The sequence below is a fragment of the Cucurbita pepo genome, chromosome 7, assembly GCF_057944985.1.
Source record: "Cucurbita pepo subsp. pepo isolate OVF chromosome 7, ASM5794498v1, whole genome shotgun sequence".
Taxonomy (NCBI): domain Eukaryota; kingdom Viridiplantae; phylum Streptophyta; class Magnoliopsida; order Cucurbitales; family Cucurbitaceae; genus Cucurbita; species Cucurbita pepo.
Window position 1 is genome coordinate 7,219,056 of NC_141804.1, and position 22,580 is coordinate 7,241,635.

Here is a 22,580-nt window from a genome sequence, read left to right on the forward strand (position 1 = left end):
AATCAATCTTGCTTGTAGAGTGATTTGAATCTCAAACAAGTGATATTGATTTGAAATATTCAATTAACAGGGTAATCTGAATCTTACTATTTCCATATCATTTGGTATTAGAGCAGGGTAATCTGAATCTTACTATTTCCATATCATTTGGTATTAGAGCTTTTCCTTGGGTTGATTTCCTTATCAACTACGTACTTGCATAAGCTTAAATACTTAAAAATTCTAAATTTGGAGTAAATTTAAAGTTTTATTAAAATAACTCAAATTAAAAGTTTGTAAATAACAAAAATGTAAAATTGAATTATTAAAATCAAATAATATTTGGATCCCTCAAAAATAAAAAAATAAGAATCTCCAAATATATATATATATATATATATATAATATTAGGTCATCAAAATGAATTTCCCCACTTCCAAGAATGCCCCTTGTGAGTTGGGCGCAACATTTCTGAACCCCATAAATAAATATCAGAAGACTCTCCCACTGACACAAGACGACAGCTCCACAAATCTCCCAAATGAACAACCATTTCCTCCTCCTCCTCCTCTGCTCCGCTCTGCTCTTTCCTCCGCTCATCCACGGCCGTCCCACCGCCGCCGTCCGATCACACGACGGATCTGAAGAATGGGGATACGTCCAAGTCCGACCCAGTAACCACCACAAACCCCTCCATCTCTCCTTCCTGCTTTCCTTCTCTAATTTCTCTAATTTCCTCCCTTTGCAGAAGCTCATATGTTCTGGTGGCTCTATAGAAGCCCCTACAGAGTCGACCATCCCTCCAAGCCATGGCCCATCATCCTTTGGCTCCAGGGCGGCCCCGTAAGACCTAACCCAACTCAATCCAACCCAACTCAACCCAAACCAACCGTATCTCATAATTGTTCGTTTTAAAACAGGGAGCTTCTGGAGTTGGGATTGGGAATTTCAAGGAAGTGGGCCCATTAGATGCTGGTTTGAACCCGAGAAATTCCAGTTGGATTCATAAAGCGGATCTTTTATTTGTGGTAAATAAAATGAGACAATATCGTACTATTGTGGAAATTCGTGATTCTTATTAATTTTTTTTTTTTTTTTTGTTCGAAGGATAATCCGGTGGGGACCGGGTATAGCTTCGTGGAGGAGATGAGTTCGTTAGTGAAATCGGATATACAAGCCGCTGTGGATTTAACGACGCTGTTGCAGTCCATTTTCAATAGAGATCAACGGCTGCAGAAGAGTCCGCTTTACATTGTCGCCGAATCCTACGGTGGGAAATATGCCGTCACGCTAGGATTGTCGGCTTTGAAAGCGATTGAAGCTGGGAGATTGAAGGTTACACTTGGAGGTATGTGATTTGGCTGTCACGTAGGGAATGGAGGTCGTGGGTGAGGTTAATCTCAATTCTCCTAATTCTTGCAGGGGTGGTGTTGGGCGATAGTTGGATTTCCCCGGAAGATTACACGGTACGATTTTTTTATTTTTTTATTTTTAATAAATTTTGAGAAATATTTTAATTTAATTTTATGGAATTTAAATGCTTTTAATATGATAGCCTTAGAAGTAGGTGACATGGATTATTCTTCTAAAGAGGGGTTCACTTAATTGTTGTCACATGTGGGCGAACCTCTTTCTTAGGTATATTATTGTATTTATGTGGGAGGATATAATATAATATCACGTGGGCTCCTCAATATTCTTTCGTTTTAGTTGGAACCATCAGATTACACATGGGTTCCGTCTATATTATATATTCCGGTTCTATATTCTTGGATCTAATTTCAAAATGTCCATTTAACCCACAAAGTCCGGGCTTTAAGAATTTGCCCGTGAGAGAATAGGGGAGGGAGTAGGGAAAGGTTATTCTTGGATACCTAGATGGACCCATTATCCGTTCAACCTTATATTATAGGTTTCTTATAAAATAAATGAGAAATTTTCTAGGGATGGAAAATGAAATAGGAGGTGAGAACCCGACATCAAATAATGAAAAATGTTTTCGTGGATAACTCGAGTTACCCACGAATTCCTGTAGAGATCTGAAAATTTTAGAAATTTCATGGAGATATAGAATGAAATTTAGGAGGTGGGTGATGATAGGGATGAGAAAGGCTTCTCTGTCCATCCTCTCGATCTCCGCACGAGACATCTCTAACCTGATTTAAGAGGAACTTTAGAAAGTCTCGTAGAAATTTAACAAGAATATGGAATGAAATAGGAGGTGGGTGAGGACAGGGATGAGAAAGAGTTCTCTATCTATCCTCTCGATCTCTGCACGAGGACATCTCTAACCTAATTCAACAAGAATTTAGAAATTCTCATAGAAATTTAAATGAAATAGGAAGTGGGTGAGGATAGGGATGAGAAAGACTTCTTTGTCCATCCTCTCAGCACAAAGACATCTCTAACCTGATTTAACAGCAATTTTAGAAATTCCCGTAGAATTTAACACGAATATGGTATGAAATAGGAGATAGGTGGGAATAGAGAAACACCCATCTTCAATCTCGAACATCTCGAACATATGTAACCTAATTTACTAGAATAGAACGAAAATAGGAAATAAGAATAGGGTTTGATTGGGAATAGAAAGTTTTTGAGATTGGCAGTTTTCATGGGGACCTCTTCTAAAAGACATGTCGAGGCTGGACGACAAAGGCCTGCTCAAATCCAACACGTGAGTTCGTCTTCTTCCACACCCACACCCACACCCATAACTGTTCACAAAATTTCAACTAACTTTGAAAATTATTCACAGTATTGCTAAGAGAATTCAACGCCAGATTCAAAGCGCTCAATTCGTCGCTGCCACGTCATCCTGGAGTGAGCTGGAAGATGTGATTAGTAGCAGTAGTAATGACGTGGTATTACTTCATTTCTTCAATATTTCATATATATATATATATATATATATATATATATATATATATATATATATATATATATATTTTTTTTTTTTTTTAAAAAAAAAAATCAAAATAAATAAATAAAATATATATTTATTTTTAGGATTTCTATAATTTTCTATTGGATGCCGGAGAGGATTCAGTGGCAGCGGTAACAGGAATGGACATGTCAAACGGCGTCGCTTCATTGCGGAGATATTCAAGATATCTCAGCTCCGTCACCTCGACGGCCGGAGGAGATAACGTCGATTTGTCGGATTTCATGAATCGTATTATAAGGAAGAAGCTCAAAATAATTCCAGACAACGTCACGTTAGTATTATTATTATTATTTTAATTATTTTCTTTTTTTATTCTTAATTATAATTTCTTTTAATTTTATTTACAGATGGGGTGGACAGTCGGAATACGTTTTTCGAAGTCTTCAAGAAGACTTTATGAAGCCAAGGATTAACGAGGTATTATTAATTTATATATAATTTCAAATTTTTATTTTAGCCTCCGTTAAATAAAATAAAATTTTTTTTTTTAGGTTGACGAGTTACTTGCTAAAGGAGTCGAGGTGACCATATACAATGGCCAAGTAAGTTTTTTTTTTTTTCTTTTTCTTTTTTTTTTTTTTTTTTTTTTTTCATAAAAATGGGTTAAATTATTTTAGGAAAATTTATAATTTAATTTTTATCTAATAATAAAAACTAATGTTGGATGAAAGCCTCACATTGGCTAATTTAGAGAATGATCATGTGTTTATAATAAAAGAACACTATCTGTCTTTTTTGGAAAGCCCAAACAAAGCTATGAGAGTTTATGCTCAAAGTAGACAATATCATACTATTGTGTTAGTTGTATTCATCTAACATGATATTAGAGTCATGCCCTAAACTTAGTATTGTGAGCCTCGAAGGCATAGTAAAGAGTTGTGTTCATCTAATATGATATCAGAGTTATGCCCTAAACTTGACTGTGTAGATATTTATTATTATTATTTTTGTGAAGTGCTTAATTTTTAGGGTTTTATAAAACTATATAATAAAAAAAGGGAATTTGTTTTTATTTACAGGTGGACCTCATATGCTCAACCAAGGGAACTGAATCATGGGTTCATAAGCTCAAGTCTCTCTCTCTCTCTTTCTAAATGACTTTGACCATTTTGCCCTTGGATAGAAGGGTATAATTGACACATTGTTTGATTTTTTTAGGTGGGATGGGCTACAAGCTTTTTTAAGTATGGAAAGAACCCCTCTTTACTGTGGAAGTAACAAAGATAGAACCAAAGGATTCACCAAGTCTTACAAAAATCTTCGTTTTTATTGGATTCTTGGAGCTGGCCACTTTGTAAGTCAATCTCTCCTACTTTTTTTCTTTAGCTTAAATGCTTTTTCGGTATGTAGAGTCGAGGTGAGGCGAAGATTTAGGTGGGGTTAGGGTCGGAAACGGTGAATATAAGTTTGTTAAGCCACACACGCTGCCTGCACGTGCATGTTCAACTTTCTATGACCCAACTGACTTGCCATTACACTAGACCAAGTCATTCAGCTCGACCTTGTCTCTACTCGAGACCAAGGTCTTTTATGTGCAATGTTGCATCCCACATCATCTAGGTTCCCAATTAACATGGCTCAATGTTATGACGTTATCCCAAGTCATAGGGTGTCATCGACCATCATAGTTCACTCAGTCATGGTCATCGAGAATGAATCTGTTTGTCTTTCTTATCATTGGGATATCCCGAACATCCATCCATCTGGGTTATATTGAGGCATTTGACTCTCCCGTGTCTATGCTAGTTTATTTACGGAATGCGTTTGGATAGGGGTGCATAATCTAACCTCTAACACATGACACTTAGGCCATAGAGCTCAAGGATGGTGGAGAGCTAACACCATGTCTCTCCCTGAAGTACATTTTGAGTCATTTTTTGTCTGACAGGTGTAGACATGTAACAGCCTAAGCCCACCGCTAGCAGATATTATACTCTTTGGGTTATCCCTTTAGGGGCCTAGCATCCTCGCTGACACTTGTTCCCTTCTTCAATCGATGTGGGACCCCCTAATCAGCACCCTTGCTAGCACACCGTCTCGTGTCCACCCCCCTTCGGGGCCAACCTCCTTATTGGCACATCGCCCAGTGTTGGCTCTGATACCATTTGTAACATTCTAAGCCCACTGCTAATAGATATTGTACTCTACGGGCTCTCCCTTTTCGAGCTTCCCATCGAGGTTTTAAAACGCGTCTGCTAGGGGAGGTATCGACACCCTTATAAAGAATGCTTGGTTCCCCTCTCCAATCGATTGTGAGACCTCACATCAATTGGAGAGGGGAACGAGGACACTGGGCCTCGAAGGGCGTGGATTTTAAGATCCCACATCGGTTGGAGAGGGAAACAAAGCGTTCTTTATAAGCATAGGGAAACCTCTCCCTAGCAGACGCGTTTGAAAACCTTGAGGGAAAGCTCGAAAGGGAAAGCCCAATCGATAATATCTACTAGCAGTGGGCTTGAGCTGTTATAAAACATGATTTTGGTGAATGGTTATACGGTGTCGTGGAGCGTCTGCTTGATGTTCGATTGACACCAAATCTGGCGAGCTTCCATATTTCATATGGACGAACTTGACTATTGAATCGCATACTCAAATTCCCTTCAAAACTCCGACTTTCAAGGTTAAGGCTTGGGCCCTATCCGATCTTTCAACAAGCCTATCTCTGAAACTCACGTCGACATTGTTGCCTCTGTCTTCTGTCTTGCTTGTGCCTCATCTTTGCTTTCATGCACATCTTTGTAGTATTTTTTCCCATTTAAATTTCAACATTTTCTTCATCTTGTTTGCCTTTGCAATAAACTCCCTCTTATTTTTAGACTTTATGATAACTGACAGGTGCCGGTGGACCAGCCGTGCGTAGCGTTAGAAATGGTGGGAGCCTTCACACGGTCACCGGCTGCAATTGCTCACAAGTAAACGAACAACACGTGGCAAATAGTAGCTCATTTAGATTTACCATTTAAATAACAAAATAGCAGTACAAAAATAATTGAGCTTCCAATTTATTTCTCCCTTTTTTTTCTTTTAAGGAACAATTTGTTTCATTTCTGCCTATATCAATATCTCAATGATATTTCTACAAATTGTTATAATATTAGAATATTTTACATCCCAATTTCATAATTATATTTATTGGAGGGCAATAGAAAACCGAACCGATCAAATTGATGCATGGGTCGGTTTGGTTTTTTGCATAACTTTTAAAAAAACCGAACCGAAACGAATCAATTTTTCCCTTTTTATTCTTTTGACTTCCCGTTGTCAACTCTTTGACTCTCATTCAATTGGACTGTAACTTGGAGAGTTCGACGTCATGAGCAACTGTTACACAAGTTTTATTAAAACTATTATTGGTATAAAAGAAAATAAAACTATTATTGCAAGTGAAGTAACGAGCGTGTTGGGGACATCTACGAGTGACAAGTTTCTTGTTAAGTATGATCTTTGTTTGATCTTGTAATATCAATTGAGTAGTATTTTTTTTTAAAATTTGAAAAAATAGAACAATTAAAAGTCAAAGGTTATACAATGCCGACGACGTAAAGGAGAAAACGTTTGAGCTCGAAAAGCTTGAGGTTTTCGTACGATTTCATGTCGTAAGGCGAGTTTGGAGGGGTTTGAGATATTCCAATTGGGAAAGGAGCTCGATGATTTCAAGGTATGATCCAAAAGTTTGGTTGGTTAAATTCTCCCTCAATGGTTAATAGTTTGTTATGATTCTTCGCTCACGAGCTCTACAAGTTTGGTAAAGGCATAAAAAACTATCGAGGGCAAACGAAGGAGATCGAGTTTTAGATTTTTCAGGCGTTTTTTTTTTAATGATTCTTAGCTCGTTATCTTTGTCTCGAGGAGATCTACAATTTTGTGGAAGGGAATGAGAACTATCGAGGCCAAAATCGAAAGTTAGAAATGATGGAAGGAAAACGTACGTGCATGCAAGGAAAAGGGACGGTTGGCTGGAGGTTAGGGAAGACGAGTCCAATTGGATTAGCTAGTTCAACTCTCCCGAACCTGTTTTCGGTTGTGATTAAGGTAGTTGAGCCCGTTTTAGTGCCAAATTTCACATAATTGGATTAACATTAAATTGTGAAATAATAATGAAAGGGACAAATGGTTTAATAGAAAACAAACCACGACGACACTTGGAGCGGCTTTTGAAGAACGAGAGCTAACGTATAATAATTTAGGGAGAACGCTGGCTAAGGCCAACTAAGTAAGTGACCTTACTATAGGATAGACTAGAAACTTGTATGAGTTATGATATATGAAGTATGAGTTATGACGTATATGAGCTATATGAAGATGTTTAATGACGTGATTGATGATTATGATGTATTTGATGACATTATGATGATAAATATGATGATTATGATGCATGATATTGGTACCTTAATATGATGGTGTTTTCATATTAAGCATGATGTATGTTATGAATGCCATGTTGCATCACGTCGAGAAATCAGCCTAGGACACAACCCTAAAGAGCATGAATAACTAATGCACATGTATCACTAAAAAGTAATAGAGAGACGAGACTAGGGTGGTGTTAGAAAGATGTGTTGAAGACGTGAAATTGAGGGACCTCATGCATGTTTATGTGTACATAAGCATCGGGATACTTCCCCTTTTAAGATGATGAGTGCGGACGTACACGTTTTGATAATGATGGTGATCATGTTGAGCATGACACCCAGGGGTCCGCTGACCTCCGTTGCTACAGATAGCTAGCTGGACGATGATGGGTCTAGGGGGGTGCGAACCGCCTGGAGATTTACACTCGCACGTGTGGGTCATGTGTAGGGAAGTACTACACGTCCAAAGTTACTATGGACTGAAGGTCATCCGTAGATGAGATAGAGATAGATCCCTAGAGCATCTTTTGCATGTGTTTGCATTTTTGCATGGCCACTGTAGTGGGGTCACTTACTAAGTATTCTTCGAAATACTCAAGCCGTGTGTCACATCATTTTTTAGGTAAAGACAAGGCGCCCATGTACGGTTGACGATGACATGACACGTGCATAGGATAAAAACATATTTGAATTCCTAAACTTAAGTTAGAACAGGTTGTTTTGCATTTCATATATTAAATTATTTGCATTTTCAGTATTATTTGTTGAACACGTAAGATTATGACGGTGTTTTTAAAGATGAAGTTGTTTTATTCTTTTGAATGTTTCGTTCTCCTCTCCAACAGATGCGACATCTCACAATAAGTTAAATACACCTTTTGTTGTTCGACACTTTAGTCATTTTCTAAAACACCTTCGAAGGACAATTTAGACTCACTCCCAACAATTCTCAATAAATCATTCTTAGATATCTCTGTATATATATATATATATATTTTCATCGATGAAAAAAAGTGTTTGAACATACGAAATGATTAGCTATGATCAATAATTTTTTTTATTTAAGTAACTCGTGGGATATAAAGAATTTTGAATTAGAAAATAAATTAAATTTGTTTAAACCATGATAAAAATATTATAGAAATTGTAATAGTTTGGATTTTATTATGATTTTTCACTTACTAGGATTCTATGAGGAAGCAAAGGGAGGCTAAAAGTAGAATTAAGAAGAAATGAAGGACTAAAAGTAGAATTAAAAAGAAATTAAGGACTAAAAGTAGAATTAAGAAGGAATTAAGGAGCATTTTTGATATTTGGGGAAAGTTGTCCTAGGATGGTTGCTCAAGGCCGTCGCCGACTCTTGCCAGCTGAAATCAGTCGAGATTCGGGAGTTCCCTAAAGTCTACGAAACAACAAATTCACAAAAAAATTTACACCAGACGCGCGAAACAACGCGCATCACCTGAAACTTCATCGGCTTCTCACTCCTTGATTCACTCATACGAAACTCTCATCAATTGGAACCCGATCTCTGTAGATTCAACGGATCAAATTTTGGGGGAGTGGCATCGCATCCAATATGCGGCACAGGGGGGGTTGAACTTGCGAGCCTGATGTGAAATGCAGCCAAATTTGTTTCCATTTGGCAGTGTTCTTGGAAACCCTTTCACGTACAATGGTGATTTGAACGAAGGATTCGAGACGTCCAGGTTTCTCTTCTTTGTTCCGTTTTTTCTGCTGCAAGGAGGTGGAATGGACTTGTCTAAGGTTGGGGAGAAGATTTTGAGCTCGGTGAGGTCTGCTAGATCGCTTGGACTTCTTCCTACCCCTACTGATCGTCCGGAGGTAACTGATGGCACTATTGGCGTAGTTCTCGATGTTTATAGGTAGCTGCTGTTTAGTTGGATTTGATTAAAATTGATTATGGTTTACTGATTCCCGAGAGTGCTTTTAAATTCAATTCAAGCATCCTTTAGTTACAATATTCTACCTTCACTAATCAATGCCATTCATAATCATAGAGATAATCAACAGCTTATGTATACAGTTTGATGAATAGGTAGCCCATAATTGAGATGTGTGCTTTTTTTTTTGGTATTAGAGACATCACATAATTTCAGTAAACCAGAGGAGCTGGTTACAAAAGAGAGGGCGAGAGATGGGATATCTCCCTTCTGAAACCTTGGCCAAAGGGGATTGCAAAAGACATCCCCATTATAGATTCATAAGTTAAGAAAAGTTTCTGAATCACCATGCAAAGCTGTCCAGGGGGAAGTAGTTTGTTTTGTAATTTTAAAACAGTAAAATGCTCCGATCCTAGAGGACGTTATTTGATTGATTGAAAAGAAGAAAAAGGTGGTGAAGATCAAGGATTTTAGAGCATTAGGCTGGTGAATGGGACTCAAAATTACTGCAAAAAATATTGTGGAAAGGACACACACACACACACACGTCACACACACAAAATGAAGACTACTATGTTTGAGTTTCTTGCTTTCAAAATGCTTTTATTTGAGACCGACAAATTGTGGATTATATTCTTATTGCAACTGAAGTTCTTTAAGATTGGAGGGAGGCAGAATGATGGGTTTTTGAAACAAAATTTGAAAAATATTGGTGCATTTAAGTAAAAGATGAAGTGGAGCAGGTGAATTATCTTCTTTTCCTCTGTCCATTTAGCTGGAATTCTTGGTGCCTGTTTAGGCAAGAAATAGTGTTCGATAATTATGTGGTCTAAAATTTTAAGGAAAAACAAAAGTTTTATCTATACTACCATTCTCAGACCGCCGATAGAAAACAAAGTGATTCAACGTATGCTTATTCGTACCAAATTGCTCAAGTGCTCGACTAAATATACCAAACCATGCTTGTGGATTTTGTTTCAATTTGTGTAAAGATTTTCTAAGGTGACAAACTTTTTCACTCTCTCCTTGGGCAACAAATCCTAGTGGTTTCTCCATATAAATTTCCTTGTTAGGATCACCATGTAGAAAAACATTCTTAATGTCAAGCTAATGCAAAGGCCAACATTGAGTAGCAACCATTGAAAGAAACAATCAGATAGAAGTTAATTTAGCAACATGAGGGAATGTAGCAGAATAATCAATCCTATAGATTTAGGCATAGCCTTTAGCAACATGATGTGCTTTAAAACAAGCTACTGATCTGCTGTATTAACCTTGATTTCAAACACCCATTTACACCAAATTACTTTCTTTCATACAACATGAAAAATTAAGTCTCAAGTACCATTCATCTAAAGAATTAGTCTCCATAATCATTGTATTATGCCAACTAGGATTCATGAACAGAGTTAGAGGCAAAGGTAGACTCAAGGAATGTAATAAAAGAATACGTGGACGATGACAAACAAAGAAATATGATTAGTACACATGCGTTTACCTTACGAAGGGCAATGAGAAGGGTATCAGTTGGTTCTAGATCAGATGTTGAAGAATCTATTGGTATATGATGTGCTTGAAGGCCATTGTGGTGGCCGTTTGGAGTATACTTGAGTAATGGGTGAATGAGGAGGAACAAACACTAAAGGAGATGGAGTAGGGGAGAGGTAATCATATAGATAAATAGATTGACATCCTCCCTCTAACGTTGACTTGACGGTGATGAACTAAAAGGCAGATCTTCGAAAAACTTAACATCGAGAGAAATAGGTACCTGGTAAGACTAGGATAATAACTATGATTTCGTTTTCGAACATGAGAATAGCTGATGAGGACTTGGGGTCTAACTTGGTACGATGAGGACGAACATCTTGAACAATACAAGTGCAATTAAATATTTATGGTGCAATGGAAAACAGATTTTGTTGGGAAGAGAACACGATAAGGGATCTCACTATTAAGAACAAATGGAAGCATTTTATTAATTAAGAAGCAAGTTGTGAAAATTGCGTCAGCCCAAAAAGGATTTGGAAATGATAATGCTCTTGAGGTTTCAAGTAAGTGTGTATACAATAAAGAACTATACATAATAACCTATATTATGCTGAATCATAGCATAGTGTTAGTAAGGAAAATAAAAGCACCAAGAAGCCTTGAAACGAGCTAAATCATAGCAATCAAGCCAAAAAAGGTGATTATCCTTTGATATTGTCCCATCTATAACTCAGATAAAATAACTTTAATAATGTTAACCTATAAAACATTTGCATTTGGAGCCAATGCGGGGTCAATAAGCAATGGAAGAACATTAGCCTTGAATATATTGGACAAGACTCAATGGAAATTGAAAAATGAGAATAACTTGAGCCAGCAAGCTCGAAAATAGGGGCACTTCAAGAAAATATGATTAAAAAAATCCCCATCCGAAAAACACAATACACAGCTGTGAACAAAGCTTTGCTTATTCAAAGTTTTAAAAATTTAGTTTTAAAATGGACAAGACCCTGTTCTTTTAGTTTTAAAAATTTGACTAGGATTTATGGATGATATAAAGTTACAATAAAGGGAAGAGAGTGAAGCCTTGAATCAAGGGACGTTATGGAGCACTCCACCAATCAGTAAAATGTGAATGAACACTATAATTGATCTTATTTGGGATTTTAGTTTTCCAAAATCCAAACAGATGTGAACAAAGCTTTGGATATTAAAGAATTACTTTTGGTCTCATTAGTCAAGGGCCTAGTAGAAAATCAAGTTGCTTATTCAAAGTTTTATTTACTTCCTTGTATATATATGTGTATATGTATGTATGTATATATATATATATATATATATATATATATATATATATATATATATGACAAGAAACGAAGCTTTCCATTGAATAAATAAAAAAAAGACTAGTGCTCAATAGATACAAACATGAGTGAATGAAAACAAAAAAAATACTTCCTTGTATGCAGGATAGCTATAATTTCTCCTTCCTTTTATAGGCCTAGGCAAATAGTAATATTGTGTGAATATTACTATTTTGTACCCAATGAAATGTAAGCAAAATTGTTTTCACACTTAGCTACATGGTATCAAAGCTTAGGAGTTCTTGAAACCTTAGTTACCCCAATAATTGAAACCTAGCCATGATCTTCTTCCTAGACCTAGTTGGTTCAACGCAGTTGTCCATTTGCCGACATTCTCACATCGTAGTCAATCATATCCACCGCCTCTCTGATAGAACTTTAGTTGTGTGCCACCTCCCGTCTGTGTTCATCATTGACCATCTCTTTTCCCTCATCCTCATAAACCATCCCGGCTTTCTTCCTTGTCCATTGTGACATTTGGGACCCTCAATGGTAAATGGTATTATTGGGGAAAGTTGGTTTCTTCTTTTAGTTGATTATCACAATCGTTTGAGTTGATAAAATTGAAACTAAACTATGCAAAATCTTTCATGAAGTGGTCCAAAATCAATGTCAGGCTAATATGAAAATGCTCAAATTGATATTGCTCGAGAGTTCTTCAACTCCACTTTTTGAGCCTACGTTTGGAATTGTTCATCAAAGTTCTTGTGCTGATGCACCCAAACAAATAGTGTGGTTGAATGCAAGGATCATTATCTTCTTGAAGTAGCCTGGTCACCCATGGCTTTGTGGTAAGTAGAACTAGTGATCATAGCTATTTTTCTGATTTTGATTTTGATTGGAAAGAGAATAAGAGGGAGGTTGAGGAAGACAAATGTTCTATCCTAGTGAGTTTGAAAAATGGGCCTTGCAGTACAAAATATGAGGGGTTTCTCACATCTTCGATGGAAGTTCGAAGTGTTGATGAGAATATTGAAGCTTCAGCTTAAAAAGTAGAGATCAAAGTGCGAAGGAAGCTTTTGGAGTCAAATGTGCATAGTTCATTTGAAATCTGGTATTCATTTTGTTTTTATTTCTTCTCAATGAAAGTTTTGTTTCTCATATTTTTGTTTTCATCTGCAAGAGATGAAAAAAAGCTGCTGAAAATTGGTGAGAAATTAAATCTTCGAAAATGTATTGGTTCATATGGACTTGATTAATATTAGAAAAGAAAAAGAAAAAGAGAGAGAAAGTTGATTAGAGGAGGGGAAAATGTGAGAACAAGGGAGTTTTAGTTGCTGGGTATCTGAAGGTTTTTGGGTCATACTCTCCATTTTATTTTTGTCTTGATGTAACTAAAGTTGGCTGATAAATTTGTTTGGGATGTTTAATTGTGGTTGATAGTTCTTAAGGATTCTTTATGCTCTCTTGATTTCTGTTCTTTGCTTTTTCTCGATCCTTTCGAAGGCAACAGCTTGGTGTATTTAAGGTATTCATTGCTAGTATCAAAGGTTATGAAAAATATATGGGGAGATCTATTCTCTTTCAAGAGTTGAAGGCTTTGGAAATAGTATTTTTGCTCGATGTAGGGCATTCACATGCTTCATCTTATGCTGGGTTCTTGGAAGTTTCAAGTGTTTTATTTATTGCAGCGTTCCTAGTGTTAATCAAGTGCTTGAAGGTGGTCTTGGCCTGTTTTCTGTGGCTTTTTTCGGAGTTCTTTGTTGGTGTCCTTCCTTTCAAGATGGAAAGCTTTGGAAAGCATATGCTTTTTTTGGGTGCTTTGTTGCGTTTGTTCTTTTTTGTATGTGTTTTCTTTGTATTTTTCTTATTCTTGGACTTTTTTCATTTTATCAATAAGAAGAATGGTTTCTTTGAAAAAAGAACAACCTAAAGAGATCAAAAAGCACCCTAATAGAATGGGTCCAAATCAATCTTGAAGGCATGTCCCATTAATGTGAATATAAGTAGATTAAATAATTTCATGGGGAACATCACTTTCTAGTTAAAGAGAATAAACACCCAAAAATTTCCAGCAAAGTTGCAATCAAGTAAAATGGTTTTATATTTTATGTTCATTGTTTAGGGTATTGTAAGTGGTATAGTGACTTTGCTGTCATACTTCGTTGCTTCAACTTATTATTTCAGTCCCTTCTTGCATATGGAGCACCAACCAAGGGGGATAGACAACCAAGGAAGCCATCTTTTTTAGTTTTTCCTAAGAAAAATTGACTAGGGTTTAACATAGTTTTTGAAAGTAGATTTGAAATCAAAGCAAAGTGTTAGTAAAGAAGCAAAATTTTTAAAATAGGGGGAAGAAAGGTGTCAAATGAGCTATTAACGAATAACTTTTTGCATTTTCTTTTATTTAAAAAATATGACCTATTGGTGTTCAATAATTTATTTTCTACCTTATTGAGCAGGTGCAGGTTCCCGCACGTGCTGTGGCTGCGGCAGCTGTTGCCCGTGCACTTGCTGGATTGCCTCCTCATCAGAGATTTAGTCTCCCATCTAGCTCTGAAGAACTGAGCTCAATATATGGCAGTAGAAGTCATGGTCACGAAGTAGAGGAACTAGAAGAAGTATTCTATGAAGAGGTACTACTTGCTATTGCTACTGTCATTTACTTGGGATCATTCATTTACAGGCACGACTATTGTTAATACCGTGTTGCATTTTCAAAATTCTAGAACCTCTTATTAATTCACCAGATGTATTTCAGATTAAATTATAATTTAAGTTCCTCAACATTTAGACACTTCAAAAAATATCTAATAGATCATTGAACTTTTAATTACGTGTTTAATAGATACTCGATCTTAAAAATTGTGTAATGAGTCCTTCAACTTTATTTTATGCTAATAAATTTTTGAACTTTGCAAATTTTTTTTTTTCTAATATGTCATAAACCTATTTCACATTTCGAAAAATATTGAAAGTTTATGGTCTTAGTGGCCCTACAATTTTATTTTAGGTCTAATAGGTTCAAATATATCAGAGAGCTATTCAACACAAAATTGAAATTTATGGACTTTTAGATCCAATATTGAAGGATCAAAGACTAAACTTGTAATTTGACCAAGTATAAGTGTAATTCTCATGTTCTTTTTACACACTAGTGAAGTTTTTAATGCAAATTACTTCACCCTCTACTGTTTCTGCTTTGCTCTTGGAGCTTAGTAGATTCTTTCCTGCATTTGTGCCTGGGGTAAAGAGCACTGAATTGATTCTTAATTCTTACCGCAGGATTTTGACCCAGTTAGGCATGTGTTAGAGCATGTTCCATCAGAAGAAAATGATCTGGAATATCTGGAGAAACAGGTAGCTTTCCAGCTACTCGATCTAACCCTACAATTGTAGATATCTGCCTCATAAGCGGTGGATAATTTCTTTTTAATTGCACCTGCATTTTTTTTTTAATAAGCAACAATTTTATTGGTATATGAAATTTATAAAAAGGACATTAAATCTGCGGTGATTACAGAAGACCTTCCCAATTGGGTAAGAGGGAGACATAGCTTTAGGAAGCAAACAATATTAGACAATTACACAAAAAAATAATAAGGGTAAACAACAAGATCAAAGAGCCTTGCATGGGACTGTTCTGTATCTAATAAAACCCTTGTGGAAGGAATGACCTTGATTTAAAGAATATTTGTGTAATTCCATTAAATAAGGGAAGTACTTGACCTCCCTAATATATCTGTATTTTTATCTAGTATCTAGAGATTTATTTAGATTTAATGTTACCTAGTATCTAGGGATTTAGTTATCCTCTTTATCTTTCATTTACCGTTTGTTCTGCATCCTTTTGTTATTTACAGTGTCATTTTGAGTTTTCGTCCTTTTTCATTTTTCTTTCTCATGTCAATCTAAACTATTCTGTATTTATTCTTATTCCCAATATAATTGCACACTAGGGTACTAACAGTCATCTGCTGCTTTAGTGCATCTTTAATTATTATAGTCATTAATAAACATATCCAATTGATCTGATCGCAGTTATGATCCTTATATCTAATTTCATGATTCAACTTTGACTTTCGTTTCTCTTCCCATTGACTAATTCTTGAATAAATTTCTTTCAAGGCTACAACGAGATTAGCTCAACTTGATAAAGTGGCTGAACGGTTATCTCGTCATGTAATGGAGCATCATGAAGTGATGGGTACTGCTCTCTCTCTTTGATCCTCCTACTCCCCTTCTCCAAGGGGTGTAGTCTTGGAAATGTTCTTGTGTTTGGCTTGGTTGGAGGATTGATGTTTCTCTTTGGTAAATTTGAAGTTGATGCTCTCACATCAATCTTTGACTTAGGTTTCTCTATATGAAGTAGAGTTCAATTTCTACTGAAATTTTTTATGTTTAAGCATATTCATCTGGTGGTTCAATCTGCTTTTTTCCCCCAAGTTCCTTAGGTTTTATTTTTTGGTTTATTTTTATTGCAAGCGTTGGGGATATATGGGTTGTTTGATCCCTTTTTAGTTGGTTTTGGGTGTTTCTGTATGGTTTGATTTTTTTTGGGACATTATGTTGATAAGAAACAATTTTATTGATGTATGAAATTACAAAAGATGGGGTAGGTAGATAGAGGCCTCAATCCAAAGGAGTTACAAAAGATTTCTCCAATTGGACCAAAGTGTTATAGAACTATAAGAATGGAAAAGAGAAGACAATATACACCAAGAGATGGCTAAATAATGTAGTGCAAATATGTCTTATCAAATGGTGTCTCCATGCTAAAAAAATGCCATTCTCATTCCAAGTAACCCAAAAGAAAGCTCTAATAAGCTTCAACCAAAGGAGCTTCTTCTCCTTCTTGAGCAGTGACCAGAGTGAGTGAGTGAGAGAAGGCAGTGGACGTCATATGGCAAAGCCACGGCCCAGTTCAATGCCTAAAGAAGTTGAACGGAGTTGCACTAAAGAATTAAATCTTTTTTCTTAAGTGGGAGTACATAAACTAATAAAACGCATAATGGAGTGATCTGTGGTTAGGTCTATTAAGATCATAACATTGAAAGATTTAGCTCTAAGAAGTCAAGAAAGGAAATTAAGTATCGTTTGGCTCTCTTTTTGTATCACACACACCAATTAGGAGAGAGAGAATTAGGTTTCTCAGTTGAACTTCATCCAAGCCCAAATAAGGGTTGTACATTTAAGGAGGCTTGCCATTATATTTTTAGGTTAGTTACGAGATAAAACTAATAAAACTACTGTTTCTTAAAGGAAGAAAAAAGAAAAAAAGGAACATGCTGAAGATTTGTTTTGTCCTCTTGTTTGTTTTTTTTTTTTCCTGCTTGGATTTACAAGTCTAAGCACTTGTATATTTATCCATAACTACTCTTGGTGCTTTTGAGAAATAAGAAATGAACTTTCGGTTGATAGATGAAAATAATCAAAATGTTGAAAAATACAACCTGCCAGATGGAGGGAAAAATAAAGCAAACGAAACAAAGGAGATAAAAATCCCTAATTAATCCAAAAGACAATGGTCCAGTATAAAACCGAAGATCACAGTACAACAATACTTTCCACAAATACCAGGCCAAGTTAAAGGACCCCGAATAGCCACCAGCTAAAAGATCTCCAGCGATCTTCAAAGCAACAACCGCCTAAACTACTCTCTTAAATATCACGCATTATGAGACTTATCAAGATGGAAAACAAAGATCTCAAAAGCATAGCAAGAATAACCTGTAAATTGCTCAAGTGGCCAAATAAACGTAATTTGTAACAAAATTAACAAAATGAGTTTAGATTAGGAATAGTTCATGTCTTTCTAAATAAGAATGTTGCCGTTTTAACCTTGGTCTCTTCCTTCACACAACATTGAACATGGAATCCTTCCAGATTTCCAATAATTAGTGGTTTAATTCCTATTACCCATTCTTATTTAATCTACTGTTTGATGTGCATTAGGCAGGTCGTTATCCTAACCTCCTCACTTAGAAATCCACTAACCCAATCATAAAGCTGTAGTTTATGAGCAACCGCTTCCTTTTATTTCTCCCAAACTTCAAGGAAATGGAGTTGTGTGTGTTAGCCAAACAACCTCAAACAAGAACAATGAAAACACTAAAAAAGAACCAGATAGAGAAGAGCTAAGGATCCTAGATTAATAGAAGCATCCCTAATCCTCACCCAAGAGTATTTAGTTCACATCTCAAGTTAAGAAATGAGAACTACCCGGAAATGCCAATTAGGATTGAAGAGAAAATAAAATGAAGAAACAAGAAGGTTGCCTAAAGAAGTAGGTTGCAGCTCCTCTTCCTTTTTCCCTATTTTTCTCCTTGATATATTCTCTAGTTTTTTTCTCTTACATGCCACCCTCTCTTACCAAAAACTTCATCTTTAATAAGCTTTCGCCTTTTAGTTTCAGAGTTGAATAGACTAGATAGGTCCCCATGGCAGCTCTCCATTGACTGGACTAGTCTGATTTGGTTAATAACAGCCAACTCAATTAAATGTTTTGTTCTCACGTGTAGCTTCATTTGAACTTTGCTCCATAAATTGGTGGATGAATTCTAAAAGAATTCCAAGTTTAGCTTTGCAACATGGGAATAAAATGCATATCAAAACTGCATATCAAAATAAGCATGAATACCTTAGTAACTCCAAAACCCTCAAGCAATGAAGATCATCCTATGCTCTCTTCATGCATTCAATACGAATTGACGACTTTGAATCATGAAAATAATAACCTTCTACTCAAATACAAGAAATTTCAGCTCTAAAGCTAATAACTCTAATTTGGGAATGAAGCCCTTTGGGGCAAGCAAGACAAAGTTTTTGTAATTACTCCATTAGTGCTATCTGTGCTAATTAGGATTTTTGTAACCTCCATTAGCTTTTTGTATATTTGATTACATTCTCTCAAAAAGACAAAGAAAATTGAAAGAAAGTAATGTGTAAATGAATAAAAAATCTCTTTGTACACGATTCCGTTGTGGATTTTCTTCTAGTTCTCTACTGTGCCATGATGAGCGTACGTCAAAATTTTGAATAACAGTCTCCAGTGGATGTAATACACTTCTTTTAATTGTGGTGGTAGTTCCAAAATGTTGTTTGATAATGGAAATCTGTTTTCTTGTTTGTTTCGTAAGGGCTATCTAGATGGAAAAAGGCTTAATTTTGGAATTGAATGATAGTTTGATGAGGTTTCGTTTCTTACTTTTGGCCAGTGAAGGGGATGCATTTGGTCAGGGAGTTGGAAAAAGACTTGAAGATTGCGAATGTCATCTGCAGGGTAGGTCTTTTCTAGCATGTTATGGTCGTCTAACAAATTTCAGTTTTTTAACCCACATTTTGTTATTCTGCACTTGTTTAGTTTTCCTGCTAGGGTACTCTGGTGTAACATTAATTCTGATGTTTGTAGAATGGGAAGAGACACCTAACTTCGTCAATGCTTGAAGTCTCTAGAGATCTCATTGTAAACTCTAATTCGAAGAAGAAACAAGCACTTCTGGTACATCTTTTTATTCTACAAGAAAAGTTTCCTTATGCTGAAATTCTTCCTTTGTTATTTTTTCTCAAGTTGATGAGAATCCAGAGATATTTATCTCTATTTTTTAGTGTTTTGTTGGCCTTTTTCTCATTGTTGTTCTTTTTTTGCTTTCCAATTATCACATTTTTACAATAAAAAATTTGGTTTCATGTTCAGAAAAGTTATCACATGTTTCTATTTCCAGCAATCATGTTTGTTGCCTTACGGAATGTAGGTTTTATTATCTCAAATAATTTCTGCCAACAAGATAAAGCATAAAAGCAGGTGATTTAATCTCTCTGAATCCGAGCAGCACATATAGATGGCACGAGTGATAAAAATGACATCTTCCTTCTCAAAACTTAGGTAGTATTTAAATTACTATTAATGATAATCCACATAAGAAGGCTGATCCTCTTCGGACGTTTGACTTCCATAATGCCAAAAATATGTCTTTAGGAATAGGAGAAGATGCTGTCAAATGCTTCTAAGAGATTTAACTAAGAACACAACTGAAGATCAATACTCCAATACTTCAAATATTCAACGATCTTGGCAGCTTCCAATTCAGTAAGAAGAGAGCTAAACTAATTAAATCTCTCATCTTTTAAGAATCTTCCACAAATAATCTTCCAAGACAGACACCTATCGTCCCAAAAATCAGCAGCTTTACCGTGAGGAAGTAGTGAGACATTGAAGAGACTAGGAAACTAAAGCTTGAAAGGGTAATCACCTATCCAACCATCATGTGAAAATGAATTCCTTTTTACAATGCCAAGAACAAAATTAAAATGTTTATCAACTTTTATCCAGTTTTTTTAAATGTTAAGCCAAGGGCTTCTAAGACTCACTTTCCTTTTACTTCTTGTGATAAAGGATCTATACCATGAATACTCATCGCCACCTTTTCCCAAGGTGAGTTAGAGTCATTACAAAATCACCAAAGAGCTCGAGGAAGCTCATCACTTAGTCTTAGATCTAATATTGAGGAATCCTCTAGCACAAGCATATGCCTTGAGCTTCTTGTTTGGGAAAAACTTGAGTAATAGATGGATGAATGGACACTAATATCGAAGTGGACTAATAAGATGATGACAACTCTCGACTAGATAGATAGGATGAAGTCACCTTTTAACTAGAATAAACCGCATATAAATAAGATGATCATTGTTCCCCATCTCTTGATTCCTAATAAAAATGATGAAGAGAAGGGAGCATCCTCAAATAACGTGTCCTTGAACTCAAGTTGAAGTCTAGCCAAAATGCTCATTATAGTCATCATTGCATTGAGCATTGACACTAATGGGTAACAATATGTTGAACGCAACCCTCTCTTAGATTTCATGCAATAATTTTGTGAGTGGATATTCTTCACTTTTCCTTTAAAGTATAGGAGTTTCATGTATTAACATGCAAAAGAAAAACGAAGAAGCGTGTGATGTGATCTTGGAACCGCTTGAGAATGACAATTCTTACTCATGGTAGTTAGCATCAATTCCATTTGGTATATATCATTTGGCATTCGAGCTACGTTGATATAATATGAGTATATGGGTGGTTGCAATTATTTGTCGACCCAATACTATGACCAGAACTTCCGATCACAAATGTCACTATTTGAAAATCCTATTTGTCACAAGAAAACTCTCAACTCTAAAATCGTGTGGTCGAGAGGTTTGAGAAAAAGAAAAAAAACATTTACATATATGTATTGCATACAAACTTTCTGGGCCAAGACACGGAGACCCTCTCTCTGTTACTACCCAAGTCTGCGATCGAATTATGAGTCTCTCGTAGGTGGAGGAAGACGGTGTTTGTGTGGAGGAAGACGTAGAATTCTTTTCTCAACCTATTTTGAATAATTGTTAGGCTCTGATAGAAAGAATTTTAATACCTTTGAGTTAAAGTACTCAAGACTAAATTGAAAATTTTTAGGTCCCATCTTCATTGATGTTTGTGATTATTTATATCAGTTGTATAATAACCATTGCTACATCAATGAAATCATGACTCAATCATGGAGGATCATCCTCCTAAAACAAAGGAAACAAAATAGAGATAAAAGTGGATTCCTTATAATCATTGCTACATCCATGACTCGATCATGGAGGATCATCCTCCTAAAACAAGGGAAATATCTAAATATAGAAATGAAACTGGAGGACTCCTCCTTACAATAGAGAAATTGAAAAAAAAAAAAAAACTGATAAAAAAAATTCAACCAATGGGTTCCACACTTGATTGCTTCTTTCTGCCATGCGTGTAACGCGTGTATACTTGTTGTGGCATTGTATCACGAATAGGGGTTGCACCCTATTCGTCCTTACAAGGTATCTGGTCAACCTAAGGAGGCTATGGAACTCATGGCTAGGTACTAGGATCAAGATACGCGAAACAATAACTCATAGTCCATGAAAACCACAACTAGCACTCTATGGAACATAGCGATAGTCCAACTCATAACTAGGGAATAACGAGCTATCCAAACCCTATATTAGGCGTAATAAACGTATAAAGGCATACAACATGTTGGTCATGCTCATTAAGGGATAATATTCCAACCTCACCATATTGGAAAGCATAACGACCTAATAATCCACCAGAGTTCACAAATCATGCGTGCGGAAGCTATATAACTGTAAATAGAACTAAGTTGTAAACGGTTCACATTATTGAAGCACAACTGTCATGAGAATAGGTCAAACTAGGCTCCTAAACATAATGCTCCAATCATTGACCTCGATCCTAATCAACTCTACGAGTATTAGAAACTTGCACCACATGGTCACTTGTTTGTCGACTTCTCGAGCTTGGTTCGGGTGTTCAAGAGTTTTAAAATTCTCCAAATTCCTCAATATGCCTTAAATTAATCTGCCTTCTTTCACCTCTCTAAATCTCACGCTACACAGAAAGTCCCCTTGGGTCAATTATGTTTGGAAATTGAAGATTTTGAGGAAAGTCAAGTTCTTTCTTTGGTCAGTGCTTTACTGAAGCCTCGATGCTGCAGACAAAGTTCAAAAGAATTTCCCTTTTTGGGCGTTATCTTCATTCATTGCCTTCTTTCGGTTGGGCTCTTGATCTTTC

At 36.0% G+C, this 22,580-nt stretch overlaps 2 protein-coding genes across 2 annotated transcripts in view; both read left to right on the plus strand.

Annotated features, from left to right (window-relative positions):
- Positions 1–472: 472 nt before the first annotated feature.
- LOC111798911 (serine carboxypeptidase-like 51) lies at positions 473–6,035 on the plus strand. The gene is made up of 13 exons (XM_087125689.1): positions 473–653; positions 728–822; positions 900–1,007; positions 1,087–1,327; positions 1,402–1,445; positions 2,589–2,656; positions 2,738–2,843; positions 2,989–3,197; positions 3,274–3,343; positions 3,418–3,468; positions 3,946–3,998; positions 4,085–4,220; positions 5,762–6,035. The coding sequence occupies exons 1-13, from the start codon at positions 521–523 to the stop codon at positions 5,840–5,842; spliced, it is 1,395 nt and encodes a 464-aa protein (XP_086981815.1). The 5' UTR covers positions 473–520; the 3' UTR covers positions 5,843–6,035.
- Positions 6,036–8,585: 2,550 nt separating this feature from the next.
- Positions 8,586–22,580, plus strand: part of LOC111798481 (coiled-coil protein) — a 31,370-nt gene continuing 17,375 nt past the window's right edge. Inside the window, exons 1-6 of the mRNA XM_023681655.2 lie at positions 8,586–9,123; positions 14,440–14,613; positions 15,263–15,337; positions 16,106–16,184; positions 19,195–19,259; positions 19,389–19,478. Of these exons, the coding sequence (XP_023537423.2) occupies positions 8,899–9,123; positions 14,440–14,613; positions 15,263–15,337; positions 16,106–16,184; positions 19,195–19,259; positions 19,389–19,478 (708 nt within the window). The 5' untranslated portion in view covers positions 8,586–8,898. The remainder of the gene's footprint in view (positions 9,124–14,439; positions 14,614–15,262; positions 15,338–16,105; positions 16,185–19,194; positions 19,260–19,388; positions 19,479–22,580) is intronic.